Source organism: Syzygium oleosum, unplaced genomic scaffold, assembly GCF_021117445.2.
Source record: "Syzygium oleosum isolate NSW1041296 unplaced genomic scaffold, Sole_v2.1 Sole_v2.10, whole genome shotgun sequence".
Taxonomy (NCBI): Eukaryota; Viridiplantae; Streptophyta; class Magnoliopsida; order Myrtales; family Myrtaceae; genus Syzygium; species Syzygium oleosum.
Genome location: NW_026607494.1, coordinates 12,430,782 through 12,450,604, shown reverse-complemented (window position 1 = coordinate 12,450,604; position 19,823 = coordinate 12,430,782). Strand labels below are relative to the sequence as shown.

Here is a 19,823-nt window from a genome sequence, read left to right as displayed (position 1 = left end):
GGCAGCGTTTGCCATCTCTCTCTCAGAGAGACTTTTTGAGGGAGAACCTCTAATTTACACATCGATTCATTTTTTATTTTGAGGATTGTTTGTGAGCGCTTTTATAATATTTTGCTTGTTTAAAGTGGAACACCTTATCGATCTCTCTTCGCAGAGTATTATATCTGGCCGAACCACCACGCAAATCTGTGGCGACATTATATTTCTTGCACTTAAATTATTGCTATGAACCATTTGTATTTATTCACATTTCCACGATCTTGCGTACTAATTTTAAACGCGAACTTTCTATTCTGATGCATATAAAATTTTATTGGGGCACTATCAACTATTATAAAAGTTTAAATAATTAGATGAATACATTATTTAATATTTAAATTGATGTAACGTCTCCTTACACTAACCTTATTCCCTTGCAATAACTACATTACTCGCATAGCTTAGGCTCGATGGACGTAAAGCTATCTATAGGAGAGGAGGACGTTGTAATGAACAACTCGATCACGGAGGTTAAGAAGGATGAAGGAGGAGCTTTCGTGGAAATGTTAGAGGATGAAATGGATCCTTTGGAGGAAGAAGAAATCTGGAGGAGTCGCCGGGAGAGAATGAATAGTGCATTGGCAGCTGCGCAAACCGTGTTGCGACAAGATCCAGCAAAAGTGTATGCAGCTGCTCGAAGACTGGCTGATGTCATCAAAGAAGCTGATATCGAAGAGTTCATGTCTGTGATCGAAAGGCTGGCCTGTCACAGCGATCTGTCTGCCATTTTGAGTTTCGAGGGGCTATCGAGGGGTTCTCTGCTCCACATTGCAGCAGGCACCGGCAAGGACGACATCTTAAGGCTCCTGGTTGATTCTGTCGCTGACCATCTCATAGCCGCCCAAAATGACTGGGGAGATACCCCCCTTCACCTCGCTGCTAAGGCTGGGGGATCTAGAGCTACCGCGATGTTGATTCACCGGGCAAGAGACCTCCCCAACATTGAGATCAAGTACCTCCTGAGGATGAAGAACAAACATGGAAACACTGCTTTGCACGAGGCCGTGCTTAATTGTCACGCCAATGTGGTGCGCCGTTTGTTGAGGGAAGATTTGGAGCCCGTGTACTGGAAGAACGCAGATCAGAAATCTCCCCTGTACCTGGCTCTCGACACCCGCGACTCTGCAATACACGACGTTTTATTTTCGCTCTCGCTCGAACCATCGAGGATAGAAGGCTTGCCGCCTGTTCATGGTGCCATTATGCGTAAGGAATATGGTACGTACCTAAATCTGCTTATGTTAAGTATCTATCTACGTGTAAACTGATCTGGTCCCAAATTTGGCCAACGATTTTCTGCACTTGTCCAAAACCCGTTAGGTTTTTACATAAAATTCTAGACCCGCTTATTAAAGTAGTTAAATACCCATCAGATACCCGTAACCAACCATATAATTCTTTTAGTAAACAAATTATCTCACATTGAACATACTAGATCAGCTTATATTTACAAACAGAACCAATTTACTAAAACTCGTGTTTTTTTTTTTGGTAAGGAAACTAAAACTCGTGTTGTTGATCAAAGATTAGAAAAACTACAAAGTGCAAATATTTAAGATTGACAATCATAAAAATCTAGAATCTAACAATGACAAAAGGAGAAAGATAAGCTCGAAAGGATGATTGTTGATGATAATGTTAGATTACAAATAATCTTGTTTGACGGTTCATCTTTAGTTTTGTAACGGAGTAAATTTAGTTTGGTAAATGACTTATCATTTTATGGTTTGGGATTTACCTGTCAGGTTAACTTAAAAACCATCTCAAATCCCAATGGAATTAGAATATGAATACTGGCTAATTAAATAACCAAATATCAAGGAAATAAGCGAATTTAATAATTAATACATATTCGATTCGGATATCGGATTTCACAGCTATAAAACGTCAAATACGTCCCAAACTCTATAAGATTTTTAGCATTTGACCCTGAACCTGTCCCACTTCTCCAATAGAAATGGGCATAGAGCGGGATGGGGCGGAGCTTTCCTCAGCCACTCCATTGCACCCACACTTCTTTATTGATCTTTAAATCAATCATAGTTTATTATATATGACTATTTAAAATTTCATAGTAATTATCCTATTTTTATTTCTTCATGAAGATATATCATTTTATTTTTTTTTGTATAATTTATTTAATTGTAATGATGAATCAATGTGATGTTAGATGAAAATAACTATAAATGTAATACAATAATACATATTTCAGTTTAATCATGAAGTTGCAGATAAGTGAATTTTAATATCTTTAGTTATATCTCATGATAATCTACATTCTAATGCATAACTTGTAATTGATATACGTTAAACGTAGACGGAATCCCATCTTTTCCATCACATTAGCATTTTGGCGGATCGACTATCTCATCATAGTTGCCTGCTTCCATATACCGTGCAGCCACAATGTCAGAATGCTCCATTCTCTTTTCATTAAGTAAAATAAAAAATACTTAATTTGCCACTTAGTCCATAAACGATGTACTCAAGGAATTTTCCAACTTTAATATTTTTTTATAACTAAAACAACTTTAATATAAGTAGTGTGTTAATTTAACTATAGCATGATATAAGAGACACTAAACAAGTAAAATTGGCTCTTGAAAGAATTTTAGTTGATTTCTTTTCCATGGATTAGTCATCTAAATGATAAATAAATAACATGTTTCTATTATTTATTGGATAATGACCATGGGTGATCCATGAGCTTTTCGTCAATGTTCAATGTAGTTCCTAATTTTTGTTTTTGTTCAAGTTAGTCCTTGAACTTTCAAAAATCCCCTCAATATAGTCCTTCCGTTAAAAATTCTTACATCATTAGCTGACGTGACCATAATTTCTATTAGCTTGACATTATTAGATTTGCTATGTCGGCGTTCATGTGATTTACATGTGGCTTTCACGCCATCTCTCTCTCTCTCTCTCTCTCTCTCTCTCTCTCTCTCTCTCTCTCTCTCTCTCTCTCTCTCTCTCTCTCTCTCTCTCTCTCTCTCTCTCTCATTATTTTAGCCCAAAAAGAAAAGAAAAAAAAGATTTACTGACTTGGGAAAATGACGTGATAGTCCACGTCAATATTTGGCTCTATAAATGCTAACATAGCAGTTTTTGTTAGAAAAATGCATGTGACGTGGCATTACACTTATTGAAAGTACTCCACCGAGGGAATTTTTGAAAGTTCATGGATTAAATTGAATATAATGAAATTTATAGACCACATTGAATATTGAAGAAAAGTTTAAGGACCATTAATGTCAATTCCCCTGAATAAGAGCCATGCATATTGTGTGGGGTCATATATAATTTTCAAGTTACCAGTGACCCCATAAGTGAACATATGCACACATACATGATTCACCACAAAAAAATAATTATACATTTTCAGATAATTCGAATTGTTATATTATATAGTGTTTCTTTAGATATGTCGATAACATTACCCAAGTAATGCAAGTTGAAACTAATCTTGCAGCCTCTTTTATTCTATGCATGTAATTATGTATTTACCTTGTCGAATCGCATTTTCATGTTGGACACGCATTAAAAATCCCTAAAAGGAATATAGAAGGTCCTCATACATACTAAATCCCCGCATAAATCTTAGTAGTTCAAAGTAAGTAAAACTTAAATGTTAATAGTGATCTTCAATCGCAGAATATTTCTATGGAATTTGTGCGTATTGTCACGTATCTGTATGCAAATTAGGAGATAATATGTATATTTGATTTTTGAGAATGAGATTGTCACATATCATACAAAACTTAAAAGATCAAGAGTGATAAAGTACAAAGGGAATTGCAAGGTATGGAATTTATAAATTAAGTCGATGTTGAACTTAAACATAAAATAATAAAGGAATGACCATGCCACTCATAAGTATTTACTGTCTGGTTGATTGATATGAAGTCGTTGGACATACAAAAATTTTACGAAATTTATATCATTTCACCATATTATGTTACCTCTATATAATTTGAATGTGCAGAATTTTAAATCTGTAAAACGTACGGGTCTCCAACTTAATGTTATATATGTGACGATTATACATTTATGTAATGGCGGTGCCACATATTTTAAGTTGGGTCGATCGGGTCGCACACAATTTTAAATATTTTAATACTATTTAATTTTTTTTAAATGAATATAATAGTTGACACCATTGTTTTTTGAGCTTTGATACCCACTAAATTTCTTAAACAATAATTGGACGCCAATAGAACTCAAAAAAATCCAAGTCCTAACAAAACATGCATGAATAGTAAAATTCACTCAATTATTTAAATGCTTAAACACAAACAAGAATAATTAAAAATTGAGTTTTTTTAGTCATAAACTTTCATTTTCATGTGATTGTAGTCTTCAAAACTTTCTTTTCGTATCATTATTGTAGCGCATATTTTAGTAACTTTTAGCTTATTTATGTCAGCTATATAATTACATTGAGATGCGAGATTACATGCAAGATTTGTGATCTAAATGTTATTATAGTTTCTAAAACTAATTTGATTGTAATTTTAATTAATTTTGTGCACGTGTCCTAATTTCAATATATGGTTCGGCTACTTTGGGAATTTTTTGTATAGCCTACGAAATTATTTTGGGACTAAGTTAGCCAAGAGCAAGAAACATGCTACGTTTGAAGCGAATGAGAGTCATGAACCAAAATGAACAAATGAGAGTTTAGGGCATGAATTTTAAACTAGAAGGGTCCCCGCGGGCATAAATTTTTTTAATTGTGTAAAATTGCAATATGTTTTTTATTATAAAATAATTCGTTGAATCGTATTTTATTTCATATAAATTTCCTCTTTTGAACAAAATAAATTCTTAATTATTAGTTCATATTATATATAAATATAACGCATAAGGATTCGACAACAGTTAGAAGATTCCTAATTTTCTTTTGTAATTAACGATATCATTATGGTCTACTTCATAGGAAGAGATACAGAAAATGTTATAATTTCCAATCATGGCTAATTTGCAATTAGAGCTCACTAGAACTAATGTCATTACGATTAATGTTTCTTTTATCCAAACTTATGGTATTGAAGGAGGACAGCACAAATCCCAGTTTGGAGAAAATTGAGTGAAGAGTGCAAGAAAAATAACCAATCCCTTAACAATTTTTTTTTGTCGAATCCCTTACAAATTAGAGTCCTATGTATCGCTTTTAGAAGCAGTCATTAAGGAAGAACTTATTGTTAAATTTATATAGGTGTTTCAACGGTCTTAACTAATATGCAAAAGTCATTGGGCTTTTAGTGTTAGGGACGTAAATTTTTCTGGTGGTGTGTTTTAACTAGGGTTTACATGATCACATGCAATGCGCATACAAGACAGAACAGATTATGTGATTTATCGAGTGAGAATATCTTTCCCAGAATCACAAAAAGTTCATAAAATATACTAGGGAAATGGCAAACGCACGTGGTTTAATTACATGGCTATGTATAATGAGAATTAGTGGTAAGTGGGTAGTTATGGGTGCAAAGCAATGATAATTTTAGTAATACAAAAGGGAGACAAATGCCACTCTTTCATAATACAAATAGGACGTGGCGAGTATAAATGAAAGAGTAATGGCAAAATGTATTATAGTTTTATTAAGAAAACCTTACTAAATGATCTCGCATATCTCATGTCATACCGGGGAAAAGAAGCCATAAATTGAGCAAGATCAAGGCTTCCCTATTCTATTATTTTTTCTTTGTTGAGTACCACAATTCCTAAGAGCATTATTACCTGTCTTTGAAGTCCAATGGCCATCAGCAATCCACAAACACCCTTCTCAGACAATTGAAGCACCTCTCCCACATTATTTGAACTTCTTTACTAGCACCTCTAGATTTTACATTTGGGGCCAAATCGACTTCTTTTGGTTGAGCCTTGTCCTTTTGCTGTAATTTGTGATTTATAAACTCTACTTTTTGCAAACTTAGAAAGTGATTCTGGTCATATATTTACTTAAGTCTTTACTCAAAAGTTTTGGTAAATCATAGTGCGTGGATGTCGCGTTGCTTTGTATGAAAATGGTCGGAGATTTGTCTAAAGTCTCTCCAAAATACATTAACGGGATCCTTTCGAAATTTATCTAGAGTCTCACTGGTCATGTTCCATCATGCTAGAGAAGGAAAGTCAAAATGCTTGAGGAGTCATAATTTTTTGATACGAACATTGGTTAGGAAACCTTTCAAATCATTTGATTTATTCAATGAAGATTATCACAACTAGTTTCAGCATTGAATCTAGTCCAACATCGGCGACTATGAATCCTAGTAGTGATTAAATTTACGTCGAAGATGTCCTTATCGCAAAAATGGATTAAAAATATAGCGAAATGAATCAAGCCCCAACCTCCGTAAATGTTTATGCGGATGTGGTCCCTAATTTGGAGCTCCTGATCCTAGATTTGGTCGTCGAGATAAGCAAAAAGAACATGAAGCTATTTGCAATGGCTGACTCCGGAGGCGGTAATGCATTCCATTTAGCAGCTTACAAGAATCGGACCCCAATATTCGAACTCTTACGACCAGAAACTGAATATTTGGCCCGAGAGAAGGACATGGATGGGCATCTTCCTATTCATATCGCAAGCAAGATGGGTCATGTCGAACTAATCGAGAAGCTGTATCCGGTATCACATTTGCTAAACAGGCGAGGACAAACTGTTCTTCATGTTGCAGCAAAATACGGGAGAACTTCAGCAGTGAGATATATACTCAGACATCCAGAACTAGGGATGTTGATAAATGAAAGAGATCATGATGGAAATACACCTTTGCACTTGGCCGCGATACATTCACAACCTGCCACTTTGATTCCTCTCATGCAGGATGAAAGAATTCAGCTCATCCTTCTCAACCACGAATGCTTGACTGCTCTTGACGTTGCTCTAGAAAGTATGAGGAGGGAGTATGCGTTTCGAAAGGTATGTAACATGGACAACCACTATTTTATTTATCAACTTACAGGATATTTGGTAGACTAATCCATTAGTTAAACGCAGATCTCGTATATATGGAAATCATTATCTCTCCCAGCCGACAAGATTGTTGAAGTATTGACCAATTTTCTAGAATAGCCGAGACTCCTCTAGGATTAATGTTGTACAAGTCTCTAATTTAGTCTTAATAAAAGGCAGTCAAAGTTTGTGGCGATGAATATGTTCACGGTTAGAAACAAGTGAAGTATCTCTGACAAATGCAAAGATAAATGGTTATACATTTTGATCAATTGAACCTATAAATTCAGAGATAAATTGTTATATATCTCAATTGATTGAGCCTATAAAACGCGGTGATTGTCAATGTTGCATTCTTTTTTCGTTAAAAAGCTAGGAGTCAATGTGGCAAATTTGACCACTCTAAATATGGCATAGTCTCGTAACGTTATCATAAAGTCAACGGATGGCAACGATAAACCATAGGGCTTTGCAAGCATAACAGTCTTTGGGCTACCGTGAGAGTAACAGTATATTGTGAGCCATAAATTCTTGAAAGAGTGAACCCCACAACAATTTCTAACTATTTGTTATTTGTTTTTTTGTGGTCCAAAAGAAGTTGTTAATCTTATAGTAGATTAAGTACTGTCACATAAGCATCACTCTAAACCATAAACACTTCATTCATGCCTCTTTTCTCATTAAAATGAACCTGTACTCGAGTGTTAATTCTTCAAAAAGAACAGACACTGCATCTATACAAGTAGAAGTTTCCCTTCAAATGAGTTACTCCAGAGTTCATTCCGATTATCGATATGGTAACAATTTGTTCTTTTTTTCCTTTTGACATTTTTCCTCTCAGTTAATGGCATTCATGGTGTTGGAATACATGTCAGCTGTAAGCATAGACTTACTCGTACTTAGGCCGGAAGCTCGAGATAAAGCGTATCCAACATACGAAGAGTTCGAAAAGAAGACGAATATGGAACAGGCGAAGGATGTGATCAATACCCGTTTGCTGGTGGCAGCGCTTGTAGCCACCGTGACTTTTGCAGCTGGTTTCGCAGTTCCTGGAGGATTTAACAGCTTGGACAAGGCCTCCAAAGATAAACTGGGAATGGCTATGATGTTGGACAAGACAATGTTCCATGCCTTCGTGATTTGCAACACCATTGCAATGTTCTGCTCAATGATCGCGGCCGTCAACCTCATGATGGCGCAGCAATGCGACGTCCTCAAGGCGGTAGCTGCATACCAGCACTCAAAACTGCCGCTAACAATTGCACTCCCGGCTATGTCCGCCGCTTTCATAACTGGTGTCACCTTGACAGTGGGCAAACTCCCTTGGCTTGCTCACTCCATATTTTATTTGGGACTCGTTTTCCTCCTCGTTATCTTAGGTGCTAAATTGTTAGAGTACCCTCAATTCTTTTGTAGCCGCTATCGTCCTATCCGTCTAACAATATTCTGGCTATTTCTCGCTTACATCAATTGGTGGGGAGTTGAGAGGCACCTTCCGAATGACTCGGAAGAGGACGAGAAGGCAAGCGGGACCTCCGCTAGTCAGCCTCTGGATGGTGCTGTTGAATCAAATGACTTATGACTGGGCGACAACGAAATGTCGGGACGCACCACGTCATCCTAATCCCTAGTTTCAGTTGATCAATCCAGATTATCTATGATTTGCGGAAATAAATATATATTTGCCTTGTGTATTTGGCTCATTCTACAGTTGCTTTCTATTTTATCAGATCAATGGTGATTGTTGAAGTATTTGAATTAAGTCACGTCCTCCTCTAATAGCTTAATTCTTCGAATAGTTGGATGTAATTTCATAAAATTTTACATGGTATTTAAACATGAAATTCTGAGTTCAAACCTTTCCATGTGCTATTTGCCTCCTCCAATATAGTCTCCAGACACCATGCACCTGCTCCATAAGACATTTTGTGATTCACAGGATCCATAGAGTGGCAAGTGGAGAGCATACTCACAACCAGATCATCGTATCAAGCAAACAATACAATTCTAAGCCTAAGATAGGATCACACTGAGGTAGGAGAGGGAAATTTTAGAGAGACATGATGAAGGAGGAGTGTTGAAGTTTTTGTAAAAACTCAGTCTTATTCCACAACTGAACCTTCTTACCCTTTTATAGGCAATGCCAATGGTATTACAGACTTTTACACACTCATAGTAGACAAAGGTAGAAGAGTTGTGTGTGTTGGAAAATATCCCTATGAGATTTTGATGATTACCAAACTATCTCTTTCGCTGATATTTATAATGATGAGTGCAGATAGTGAAACTGGTTATAAATATCAGTGATCCTCCATGTTTGCAATGACAAGATACTGGTCCTTGACGTTTAGGAGAACAAGTACCGATGAGGGTATATCGTGGTAGCTTGGAAGGACTAATCAGTCTAGTGATCTTGGAAGTCCCTGGCACTAATGAAGATGGAAAGATCACTGATTGCAACATTGCGTGATTTTCAGTTGGCATTATCATTGAAGATAGTCAGTTTGGTCACTTAGTATCCACACCGTTGATAGTGTGCATTGAACCGATATAGTGAAGTATCGGGTCTGATATGCACTAGAAGAAGACCGTTGATGGTTCAAAATATGCACTGCACTGAAAAAGACTATAGTATCTCAAGCATCAGGACTGATCATGGTGTTGAATTTGAAAAAAAAGAGCTTTGCTGATGACTGTGAGGAAAACGGAATCGAACACAGCTTATCATCTCCTTATACGCCTCAACAGAATGGTGTAGTTGAAAGGAAGAATAGAAGCCTTCCAGATATGGCAAGAACAATGATGATTGAAAGTAGCACTCCTGCTTACTTTTGGGTTAAAGCCATCGCAACATCTTGTTATATCATCAATAGAATGTTTTTACGTCCATTGTAGGATAAAACACCTTATGAGCTGTTCAAAGGAAGAAGAACTAACTTATGAAGAGATGTAGGAATTATTGAAAGAAATGTTTGAAGAACACAAAAAGGTTTCAAAAAGGGTTTTAGCTTTAAAGAAAGAAGTTCTTGAGCTCACTTCCAAAAACCTTGATTACAAGACTACTATTGAAAACTTCAAAAAGGAAAACGACCTCCGAGTGAGTGAAGTTATGAAGAGATGCAGGAATTTTTGAAAGAAATATTTGAAGAACACAAAAAGGTTTCAAAAAGGGTTTTAGCTTTAAAGAAAGAAGTTCTTGAGCTCACTTCCAAAAACCTTGATTACAAAACTACTATTGAAAACTTGAAAAAGGAAAACGATCTCCAAGTGAGTGAAGTTAAACTTTTTCAAGTTGAAAATAGTACTCTCAAGGAAGAAATTTCAAAAATCAACACCAAACTTCTCTTGGTTCAAAAAAATTGAAGCACATTCTCTCAATTTAAATTCCTCACTACAAAAAATATGGTTTAAGACATGAGAAAAATGATACTGAGAAGAATTCCTTTCCAAAAACTCAAAAAAGATTGAAACGAAAACCTCATGTATATCTTTATAAGAACCATCATGTAAGACACTTCACAAGATCTACAAGCAAGCAGTTTCCTGATTGTTCGATTTGCAATGAATTTGGTCATTTCAAGTTAGAATGTCCAAACAAGCAAATGAAGCCCAAAAAGATTCACTGGAAAATCGATATGGATTCAAAATCTAACAAAAAAGGACCCAAGCTTACGTGGGTACCAAAGAAAAGATTAGAATCTTTTTTGGTGCAAGTCATCTTGAAGAAAAACAAATGGTATCAAGACTGTGGATGCTCGCGATATATGATTGGAGACAGCTCCAAGTTTATAAATCTTACTGCTATAGATGGAGTTACTGTCACTTTTAGAGCAAAAGACAAAGGAAGGATAGTTGGCAAAGGAAACATTAGGTTGGGAAATTTGATCATTGAAGATGTTTCCCTCATCAAAGGTCTGAATCACAATCTTATAAGTATAAGTCAATTATATGACAAAGGCTACAAAATTAGTTTTGTAGAAGGTAAGTGTACTGGTTTAAGCCAAGACAAGTCACAATCATTCACAGGTAAAAGATATGGTAACATCTACTTACTTAATATAAATTTTGATGATGTTCAATGCCTAATATCTATAAAAGATGAATGCGATCTTTGGCACAAGAAACTAGGTCATGTCAATGCAAAGCAGATTTTTAAGAAATCCTCAAAATATCTTGTTCGTGGCATATCAAAGATCAACTTCAACAAGTGTGATTCTTGTAATGCATGTACCTTAGGGAAGCAAGTCAGATCGTCGTTCAAATCAATAAATACAGTTGCTACTAACATATCTTTGCAGTTATTACACATGGACTTGTTTGGACCAACAAGGACCATGAGTCTAGGAGGAAGAAGATATTGCTCGATGATAGTAGGTGACTACTCACGTTTCACTCGGGTGTTATTTCTATCTCATAAGCATGAGGCATTTCGTTCATTTGAAAAGTTTGCTTGAAAGATCCAGAACGAGAAAGGATATAGTATCACATCAATCAAGACAGACTATGGATGAGAGTTCGAAAATTAAAGCTTTGGTGAATATTGCGATGAAAATGAAGTTGAACACCATTTCTCCACAACCTATACTCCTCAACAAAATGGTGTTGTCGAAAGAAGAAATCCATCATTACAAGAGATGGCAAAAACCATAATGATTTGAAATTCGTTGCAAAATTCGTGGGAAATACAAACTTCTGGGCAGAAGTAGTTGTTACTGCTTGCTAAAAAACAAAAATTTCCCAGGCTTGAAATTGTGGATGACCAGACAACAAGTAAGAAAGAGGCACCATGGAATCTGATGTATTCAAGCAATCGGTATACTAGGAAGAATAATTAACACATACAACATTACCAAGTTAGAAGTTTTGGAAGATTTGGAAATCTCCTGATTCAAAACCAAGCAGTCTAAATAACCTACTGAAAAGAATCAAAAAGACAACGCTGAAATATTCGAGAGTTATGTGATGCAAGACTTATATCTTTGCTAATGGAGAGGGATTTGAACCCCCAGTTTTCCTATCAATACTTCGGTCAATGGAAAACATCCTAGATAAAAGAGAATCATGGGGCACTATTGGCGTTCTCTATGTGTGGAAAAGTCAAAATGATTGATGCACAGAGAATACACAATTTAACCCCTAGTCAATAGCAACTCTAATAAGGACTTATCATCTCCTGAATAATGAAAAGAGTCAAGTTATCCCTCAACCAATCGAGTTCGCCGTCGCCCAGATCTGGGCGACGGCGAACTCGACCGGCGGCCATGGCGAGGCCGAGCCTCGCCATGGCCGTTCGGCCTCGCCCAGATCTGGGGGAGGCCGAAGCTGACCCCCCCGATCACGGCGACTTCCAAATCCAAAAAAGAGAGAGATGAGAGGAGATCAGCGCAGGATCGGAGCTTACGTGGAGCAGGAGCGAGCGAGCAAGCGGCCCTGGCTTCCTCTCGGCCGAAGCGAGCGAGCGAGTAGCCCTGGCTTCCTCTCGACGGCGACAGTGAGAGAGTACAGAGAGAGACGGGCTCCAGATCAGAGAGATGAGAGGATACGAGAGACATACATGGTTTTTTAAGAAATGATTCTGACCTTTGTTCCTCAGAAATGGTTCTGAGTTTTGTTCAAGAAATGAAAAACCAACTTTTTTTTTGTTCTGATTTATGGTTCAGAACCGGTTCTGGAACAAAAACTTGTCCCAGAAATAGAAAAATGAAATTGCGTTACCAAACGGGTTTCTGGTCCAAAACTGATTCTGAGAACAAAAAACCAGTTCTGGACTGAACCAGAATGGTTATCATGCGGTACCTAAGTGATCCGAAACAAACTTTTGGCACTAAAATGAGCATCGTACACAAGTTTTGGCACTTCTAGTGTTCTTCTCCCACAAATACTAGACACCACATTAGCAATTTCGGCACCAATTGGCCGGTAGGACTATATTGAGATTTCATACAAAGGTGTAAGACTACATTTGCAAAATTGAAAATTTTAGATCTTGTTTCGCCGGTTTTATCTCGTCGAAAATTTTTCACCGAACGTTGCGTTTCGGATTTTATTAGAGGAGACCAGGGTCTTGAGTCAAGCTCGGACAAAGAATGTCAAATGCGTCTATTAAACTCAACTTGTGCCTTACAACTTAACTCGATAATACACCCAACTCAACAATACTAACAATAGGATGACAACTTGCAAATGCCAAGACTAAGCTATATCGGAATCCAATCAACGACACAACCAGTACACAACATTACAATTCTAGGTACGTCAGAATCTAATCAATGACGTGCCCTAAGAGAATATGGCTGGAATCTAATCAACAGCTATATTCCAAGCACAACGCCGGAATCTAATCGACGATGTTAAACTGGTGGCGCAACATTGGAATTTAATCAACAATGCTGGACCTGATGAAGACTTGCGCTGGAATTGAATCTACAACGTGGAATCTAAAAGCTGTAACTATTACTACTCCTATTGTGCTGACAATAAAGATAGATAAGAGGTCTGTTGTCTTGTTCGGAGAGATCATTTTTTACGTCGGAAATCCTTGAGTATTTATAGAGCAGCCTGATAACTATCGATCGACTACTTCTCCTTGAAAGTTGTTTTCCACTTCCTTATATTTCGCACTTTAACCGCTTCCTGACTTGTCGCTGTTGCTTACGCCCCTTGGGCATCACGTAATAGCTGATTTTCTTTCACGTGTCTCCTTATTTCGTACTGTTTCCCACGTTTCACTATTTAACTTCCTTAATCTTCACGCCATGGTCATGTCTTTACCTTTCGACACGTGGAAATGAATTTCTTTACCATGTAACACCACGTGTTTAATTCATTGACATCACATGAAAAGCTCATGATCTTGGACTTGTCGATGTCACGTGCAAGGCTCGTGATCTTGGACTTGTCGACGTCACGTGCAAGGCTCGTGATTCTGGACTTGTCAACCTGTCAACACTTCTATGACGTGTCCTGTCGATAACTACTCCAAATCTTTCCGATGTTTTTGGGCCTGACTCACGGCCTTTCTCCAGATTCGTGCTATGTGGGCCGTGTTTTACGTCTTGTCAACCTGTCGACACTTCTATGACGTGTCCTGTCGATAACTGCTCCAAATCTTTCCGATGTTTCTGGGCCTGACTCACGGCCTTTCTCCAGATTCGTGCTATGTGGGCCGTGTTTTACGTCCTTTGTGATTTGCAATCGGCCTGCTCCCACCAGGGGTAATTTTGGGTGTCAATAGGTCTGAATTGACATTTGTATAATAGATTTATGAATGATTTGGTAATCTTCCCTATGTTTTCCGGTGTTCAGTTTAATCATGTGCAATATATGTGACTAGAACTATCATGCAATTTTAGTTTTATCACATTTATTTGAATCAAAGTTACCATTGTTGCGCATGATTTAAACCTTAATAGCATTCTCACATGACATTTTTTTTCTTGTCAATCATATCTAACTATCAATTTGTTGTAAATTATGCCTGTGGACAAATTTCACAAATTTTTAACAGATTGGGCGAGGGCCGCGATGTCGCCGGGCAAAGCGAGTCCAGGAAGAGCAACAATTAGCTAAGACAAAGAAGAGGAAGGTACTTGAGGCAAAGGGATACGGCTCTGTGAAGGCAACACGTGTCCGTTAATCCTTCGAACCAGAGGCGCGATGCTTCCTTCATCTTTAATTTCACGTCCGCCGTCCATGGCTCCGTAGACTCCATGTCCATTATTACCAGCTGCGCTACGTAAGACAATTGGCGTTTGTGTTATTGATTTATGGTCAAAATTAGCCGGATGGACTGAATTGGCATAAATACAAAATGTTTAGGATTGAATTGGCACAATTGCACCATGCTTAAGACTTTTTTAGTAATTTTCCCGATGTTTAAAGACCAAGTCTTTTGTTCATATACACGAAGAACAAATCGACTTCTCAATCTGGCTTTTGAGGATGTGAAAGGTTCTGCTCGCATTCTATCGAAATACTAAATCGAATGGCATAAACATGCTTTTCGTTTATGTTACTATTTTGTGACAAGAGCGGTCGTATTATGTGTTTCATGGAATTAACACTGGCAATTGGCGCTCAATTTCTATACATATGAATTAATGAGTTTGGTGTTTAATCCGTGTTGCGTATAATCTAGTGAGCAGCATACGCAAAAATCTACTTAGGGTTTAGATAGAGAAGAATTGCAATACCTAATTTGGAGAGGGGGGAAATTGTGGAAAAATAACTAGATATGTATTTTTCCTCCTTTGATCTCTGCTTTAATATCATCGTTGGGTGGTCCTGACATGTAGAATAAAACTCTAATGTTTTTCTCATCCGATTCACTTTCATCATCAAAGTCGGCCGCCAAGTCAATCGCACACGATGATCTGTTTGTAACTTTCGCACGTTTTGGGGACTCGGCGTTTCAATTCATGAAGGTAGGATGAGAGGCATTTTTTACATGAAAAAGTACGTTCAAGAAGTATATCTTGCTAGATTGACAGAATGATGTTGCTAATGGTTCTCCTCTTAAGTAGCATGAAAAATGATGCTACTCGAATGTAGAGCACCCTTTTTTTTCTATTTTTTCCATTTAATCTTAATAACCAATTAATATGTCTCGACTATAAAGACTTGCAATGCAAGTACAACAAATACAAAATTGATCACCTATCATCTTTTGTATGCTTGGGGTGCGCGTTTGTTTCACTGAAAACTTCATAATAAAGAAAACCGAAATAAGTCGGACCCAACATTTGTAATCTCAACCCATTTTACAATGATTTGTGATGGTCAGGACCATACATTAACAATCAGGAGCATACCTGATCTTGGTGACTTACCGTTTCCATATGACTAATATGGTTGGCCTTGGAGTAAAACGGTTGGTTATCATTTACGAGTTTGATTCATGATGTACGCAAATCTCTGAATAGTTCGATTTACATTGTTTAATTTCGACATATCTCACAATATTAAAACCGAGTGAAATACAAATCCCAAACTACAAAAAGAAAAAAGAAAAGAAAAGAGAAAAGTTTGACAAGTGAGACTGCACCTTCTCCGATGACGTGACTGAAATTGTCTAGGATTGTAAAAAATTCAGCGAACATCACGTGCTCTAGCTTTAATTGAATTATCGTGGAGAACTTATTTCTCCGCCAGGCATCTCTCGTAATGACACGTGTAATACAATGTGGCCTGTATGCATGCGCAGGTTTGGGCAAATCGTGTGGGCCTTCGGCCGTACAGCATAATGAGATTTCGGCTCACCAATTGTGAGCTGTCGAGAAATATAATATTTGTGTCACTCATAGAAATGAATCTCCCTATACAAAATCTCATATAATTTTATAAAATTCAAGACAATCATATATATATAATATATAACGACAATACGTATTATACACTTTTATAAAATTCGACACAATTATAAATATCAAATAGCAATACGTATTATATATATGTATGTATATGTATATGTACATATATCATTTATGAATTAGTTAAATATATCAAATAAATTATTGGGCATGACGATGATGCGATGTTCTAGGAACATACAAACATTCTTCTTGCTATTAGATTCAACCTCCAAAACTCCAATATATTGGCAAACCAATCCCGTCCACTCTTTTGATAAATATACTTTATAATGCAATCTCTGAATTAAGATCTAGTATTATTATGATATTCACATGTGTGAATGTGGTTTTGGTCTAATAGATCAAACCAACATACTACGTTAGCTCGGACATATACCTTTTGATCGTTTAAATGTTTGATGATTCTCAGTACATAAGACCCCAAATTTTACTCAACAAAGTTTTTTTCTTTTTGAGTCGGAACTCAAGGTTCAACAAGTCAGGTTGTGGAAGAATCATCAGGAGTATTACTAGTTGGAACATGATCAAATCAAGATCTCTGTAAAGTTAACAATCTCGTTGAAATTGCGTATGATGAATAAATTATTCCTAACTTAAATTTTTCAGAGCGTCTCTTAACACGACAATTTTAGAATTTGTCATCTAATAATATTTCCACATCGGAATTGATTACGACAATTTCGGACCGAAGAGGTGAAAAAGCTGGCTCGAGGGCTAATTGCTAGACGGACAAAGTTCAAACTTTGGCATAGACAATTTTGTGGCTAATAATGAAATCTAGAAATATTTTTTGCCATTCCCGCAAGTGCCAAGTCTATTCTCACGTAGACGCGGACCCTAGTCTATCTCAGCCTCTCAGGTCTCTCTCTCTCTCTCCTGTTCTTTAATCTTCACTTTCCATCTACACATTAATATCATCTTCCTCGCTGACATGAAGTCGTCAGCGTTCGATTTCATCCCTTAAAAGAGAAATCAACACTTATCGCATGAATCGGAGGCATAAACTCCCAAAAGACATTTTTAAATGGAACCCGTGTCACGCAAGTTCGACCATATTTAATAACGTCTTTCTATTGGCTACGTATATTATAGGCGAGTAAAGTGTAATTATATCATCGAATTTTTGTTTACTCACCCCTTTGATCCGAAATTAGTGTTGATGTTGCCCTAAAAAAATCAAAACATGACAACCTCCTTAGTTGATTGACGTATGACAAGAGTCAATGAAAAAGACAGCATCTAAGTTAATAATTTGGGAAGATTAATGTTTGTGACGAAGGATATCGACTTATTATGTGGTAGAATCTTCCAAGCATCTTATAATTAGCTCTCAATCAAGCTTTTATCACAAGTTCATAGAGATAGATCAAGGGTCCATTTATTCAAGGGAAAACTATTTACGGAAAATTTTTCGACTTTTAATGTTTGGATGACTGAAAATTAGTTTATCTACCAAGAAGGGTTTTCTGTGAATTGAAAACAACAAGTTTATATTTGGAAAAAAGATTTCTGCTTATGGTAAGAAATCATCGTTTCTAATTTCTTGCTAATTCTTGTTGATTAAATTAGCCTAAATTAGGCTTTATTAATGCATTTTAGTGGATTCACATGATATCAAACACCATAAAATTAATTTTTTTCAACATTTTTCGGCACGAACACCAGAAAATTATTTACTTTGTCTGAAATTAAATTTTCTAAAAACAATTTCTGATAAACTTTCAATAATACAAACGCCCCGTGACATTTTTATTAACTGTTCTCTCTGTCTCTTTCTCTCTCCTCTCTGTTGCCAGTCTTTCTTCACCAGCTGTACAAAAGGCCAAAATATAATTGAGTTTCACCAGCTATTATGCACCTAAAGTAGCTTCATCGTACAGTTTGATGATGACGAGCAGACCCATCTTTGGTGACTTCACTTCAATAATTGCTGGCGAAATATGTATCCTCGCTTCAAGTCCCTTGTCTCTGGGACCTTCCACTTTAGAGCATCAGCATCAGCATCAGCATCCCAACGACACATTTTTCTTCTCTAGTCCTGCCCTTCGTTTTTTCTTCAGGTTCTGTTTCTTTGATCTCTCGACTCGTTGCTTCTGTTCTTTGATGTTCTTTGGGTGTTGCCATATTATGTTAGATCTGGGGTTTCGGCAATGGTTTTCTTTGTCTTCTGGAATTGATCTCCTTCGAGGGTCTTCGAAACATTAAGTTTGTTACCTTCCGAACTATGCATGCACATTCAAGTATTCAAATTGCCTGCTCGCAATCACTTACTCTTTTTGCAATTACAATTAGCTTGATAAACATTCTTTTTGTGAACTTCTAGTTCTTTGGATTGGCTAATTTTGATATGTATTTAATTACTGTCAATTTCTGCCTTACCACAGCTTCTAGATTGCCCTAAAAAATCTGGTCATCTGAATTTTGTTGTGAGCATAATTTGAATTGGCAATCCACCCAAACGAGAAAACCTTACATGGTCGCAGCAAAAATTTTAAAAATCTATAAAAGAGATGATTAGCATATTTAAAAAAAATTAGTAATTTCATAAAAATGGTACTAAATTACTAATAAGTTACTGGTAAATCGGCCAACTCGTAATTTCTTTTTACCCCCAACTTTTCTTTCGGATAACGGTTATTACTCAATTGTCTTTTAACGATTTGAGTCTAGATGGCCTCCTTGCTGAGCAAGATGTTGTCTAGTAAATGATGTAATTATGACTGTTTGGGTGTCGAAATGTCATGATAATAATTATCATGACTTTTTTTTTAAATTCCAATCATGTGAACGCGGAGTTAATTGGATCATCAAAAGATGATATGACGGACCTTGTGGATCATAGTATGCATATAAATATATTATAGTTGTTCATATACAGAATTTAACTCTAATCAATCCGCAAAATTTTATACGATCACTGTAAACTATTTTAAAAATTGAGATGTTTTAATATGTATATGCTCTAATAATGCTCATTTTCATACGTGAGTTTAAATTTGGCCTAAATTTTGAGATTAGATACACTCGGCCGAACCTCCGGCATCTTATTAATCTCTTGTATTTATATTCTCACAGCAAACCGTTTGTATTTATTCACGCTTCCGCGATCTTACGCAATAATTTTTACTTTGAACTATTTGCTTTGATGGCATATGCAGTTTTGTAGGACCGCTATTAACTATTGTAAAAGTTTTAAATAATTAGATGAATCTATTATTTAATATTTCAATGATATAACGTCTACTTACACAACCCCCTAATCCCTTGCACTAACTATATTACTTGCACCACCTAGGCTTGATGGAGGTAGAGATATCTATAGTAGAGGACGACGTTGGCACGAACAACTCGATCGAGGAGGAGGTCAAGAAGGATGAAGGAGGAGCTTTCAAGGAGGAAATGTTAGAGGATGAAATCGATTCTTCGAATGAAGAAGATATCTGGAGGAGTCG

General features: G+C 36.6%; 1 protein-coding gene across 1 annotated transcript; it reads left to right on the top strand.

Annotated features, from left to right (window-relative positions):
• The first annotated feature begins 449 nt into the window (after positions 1–449).
• Positions 450–8,582, top strand: LOC115663221 (protein ACCELERATED CELL DEATH 6-like). Its single transcript, XM_056315624.1, has 3 exons — positions 450–1,257; positions 6,447–6,967; positions 7,842–8,582. Exons 1-3 carry the CDS (start codon positions 450–452, stop codon positions 8,580–8,582), a joined length of 2,070 nt encoding a protein of 689 aa, XP_056171599.1.
• Positions 8,583–19,823: the final 11,241 nt, after the last annotated feature.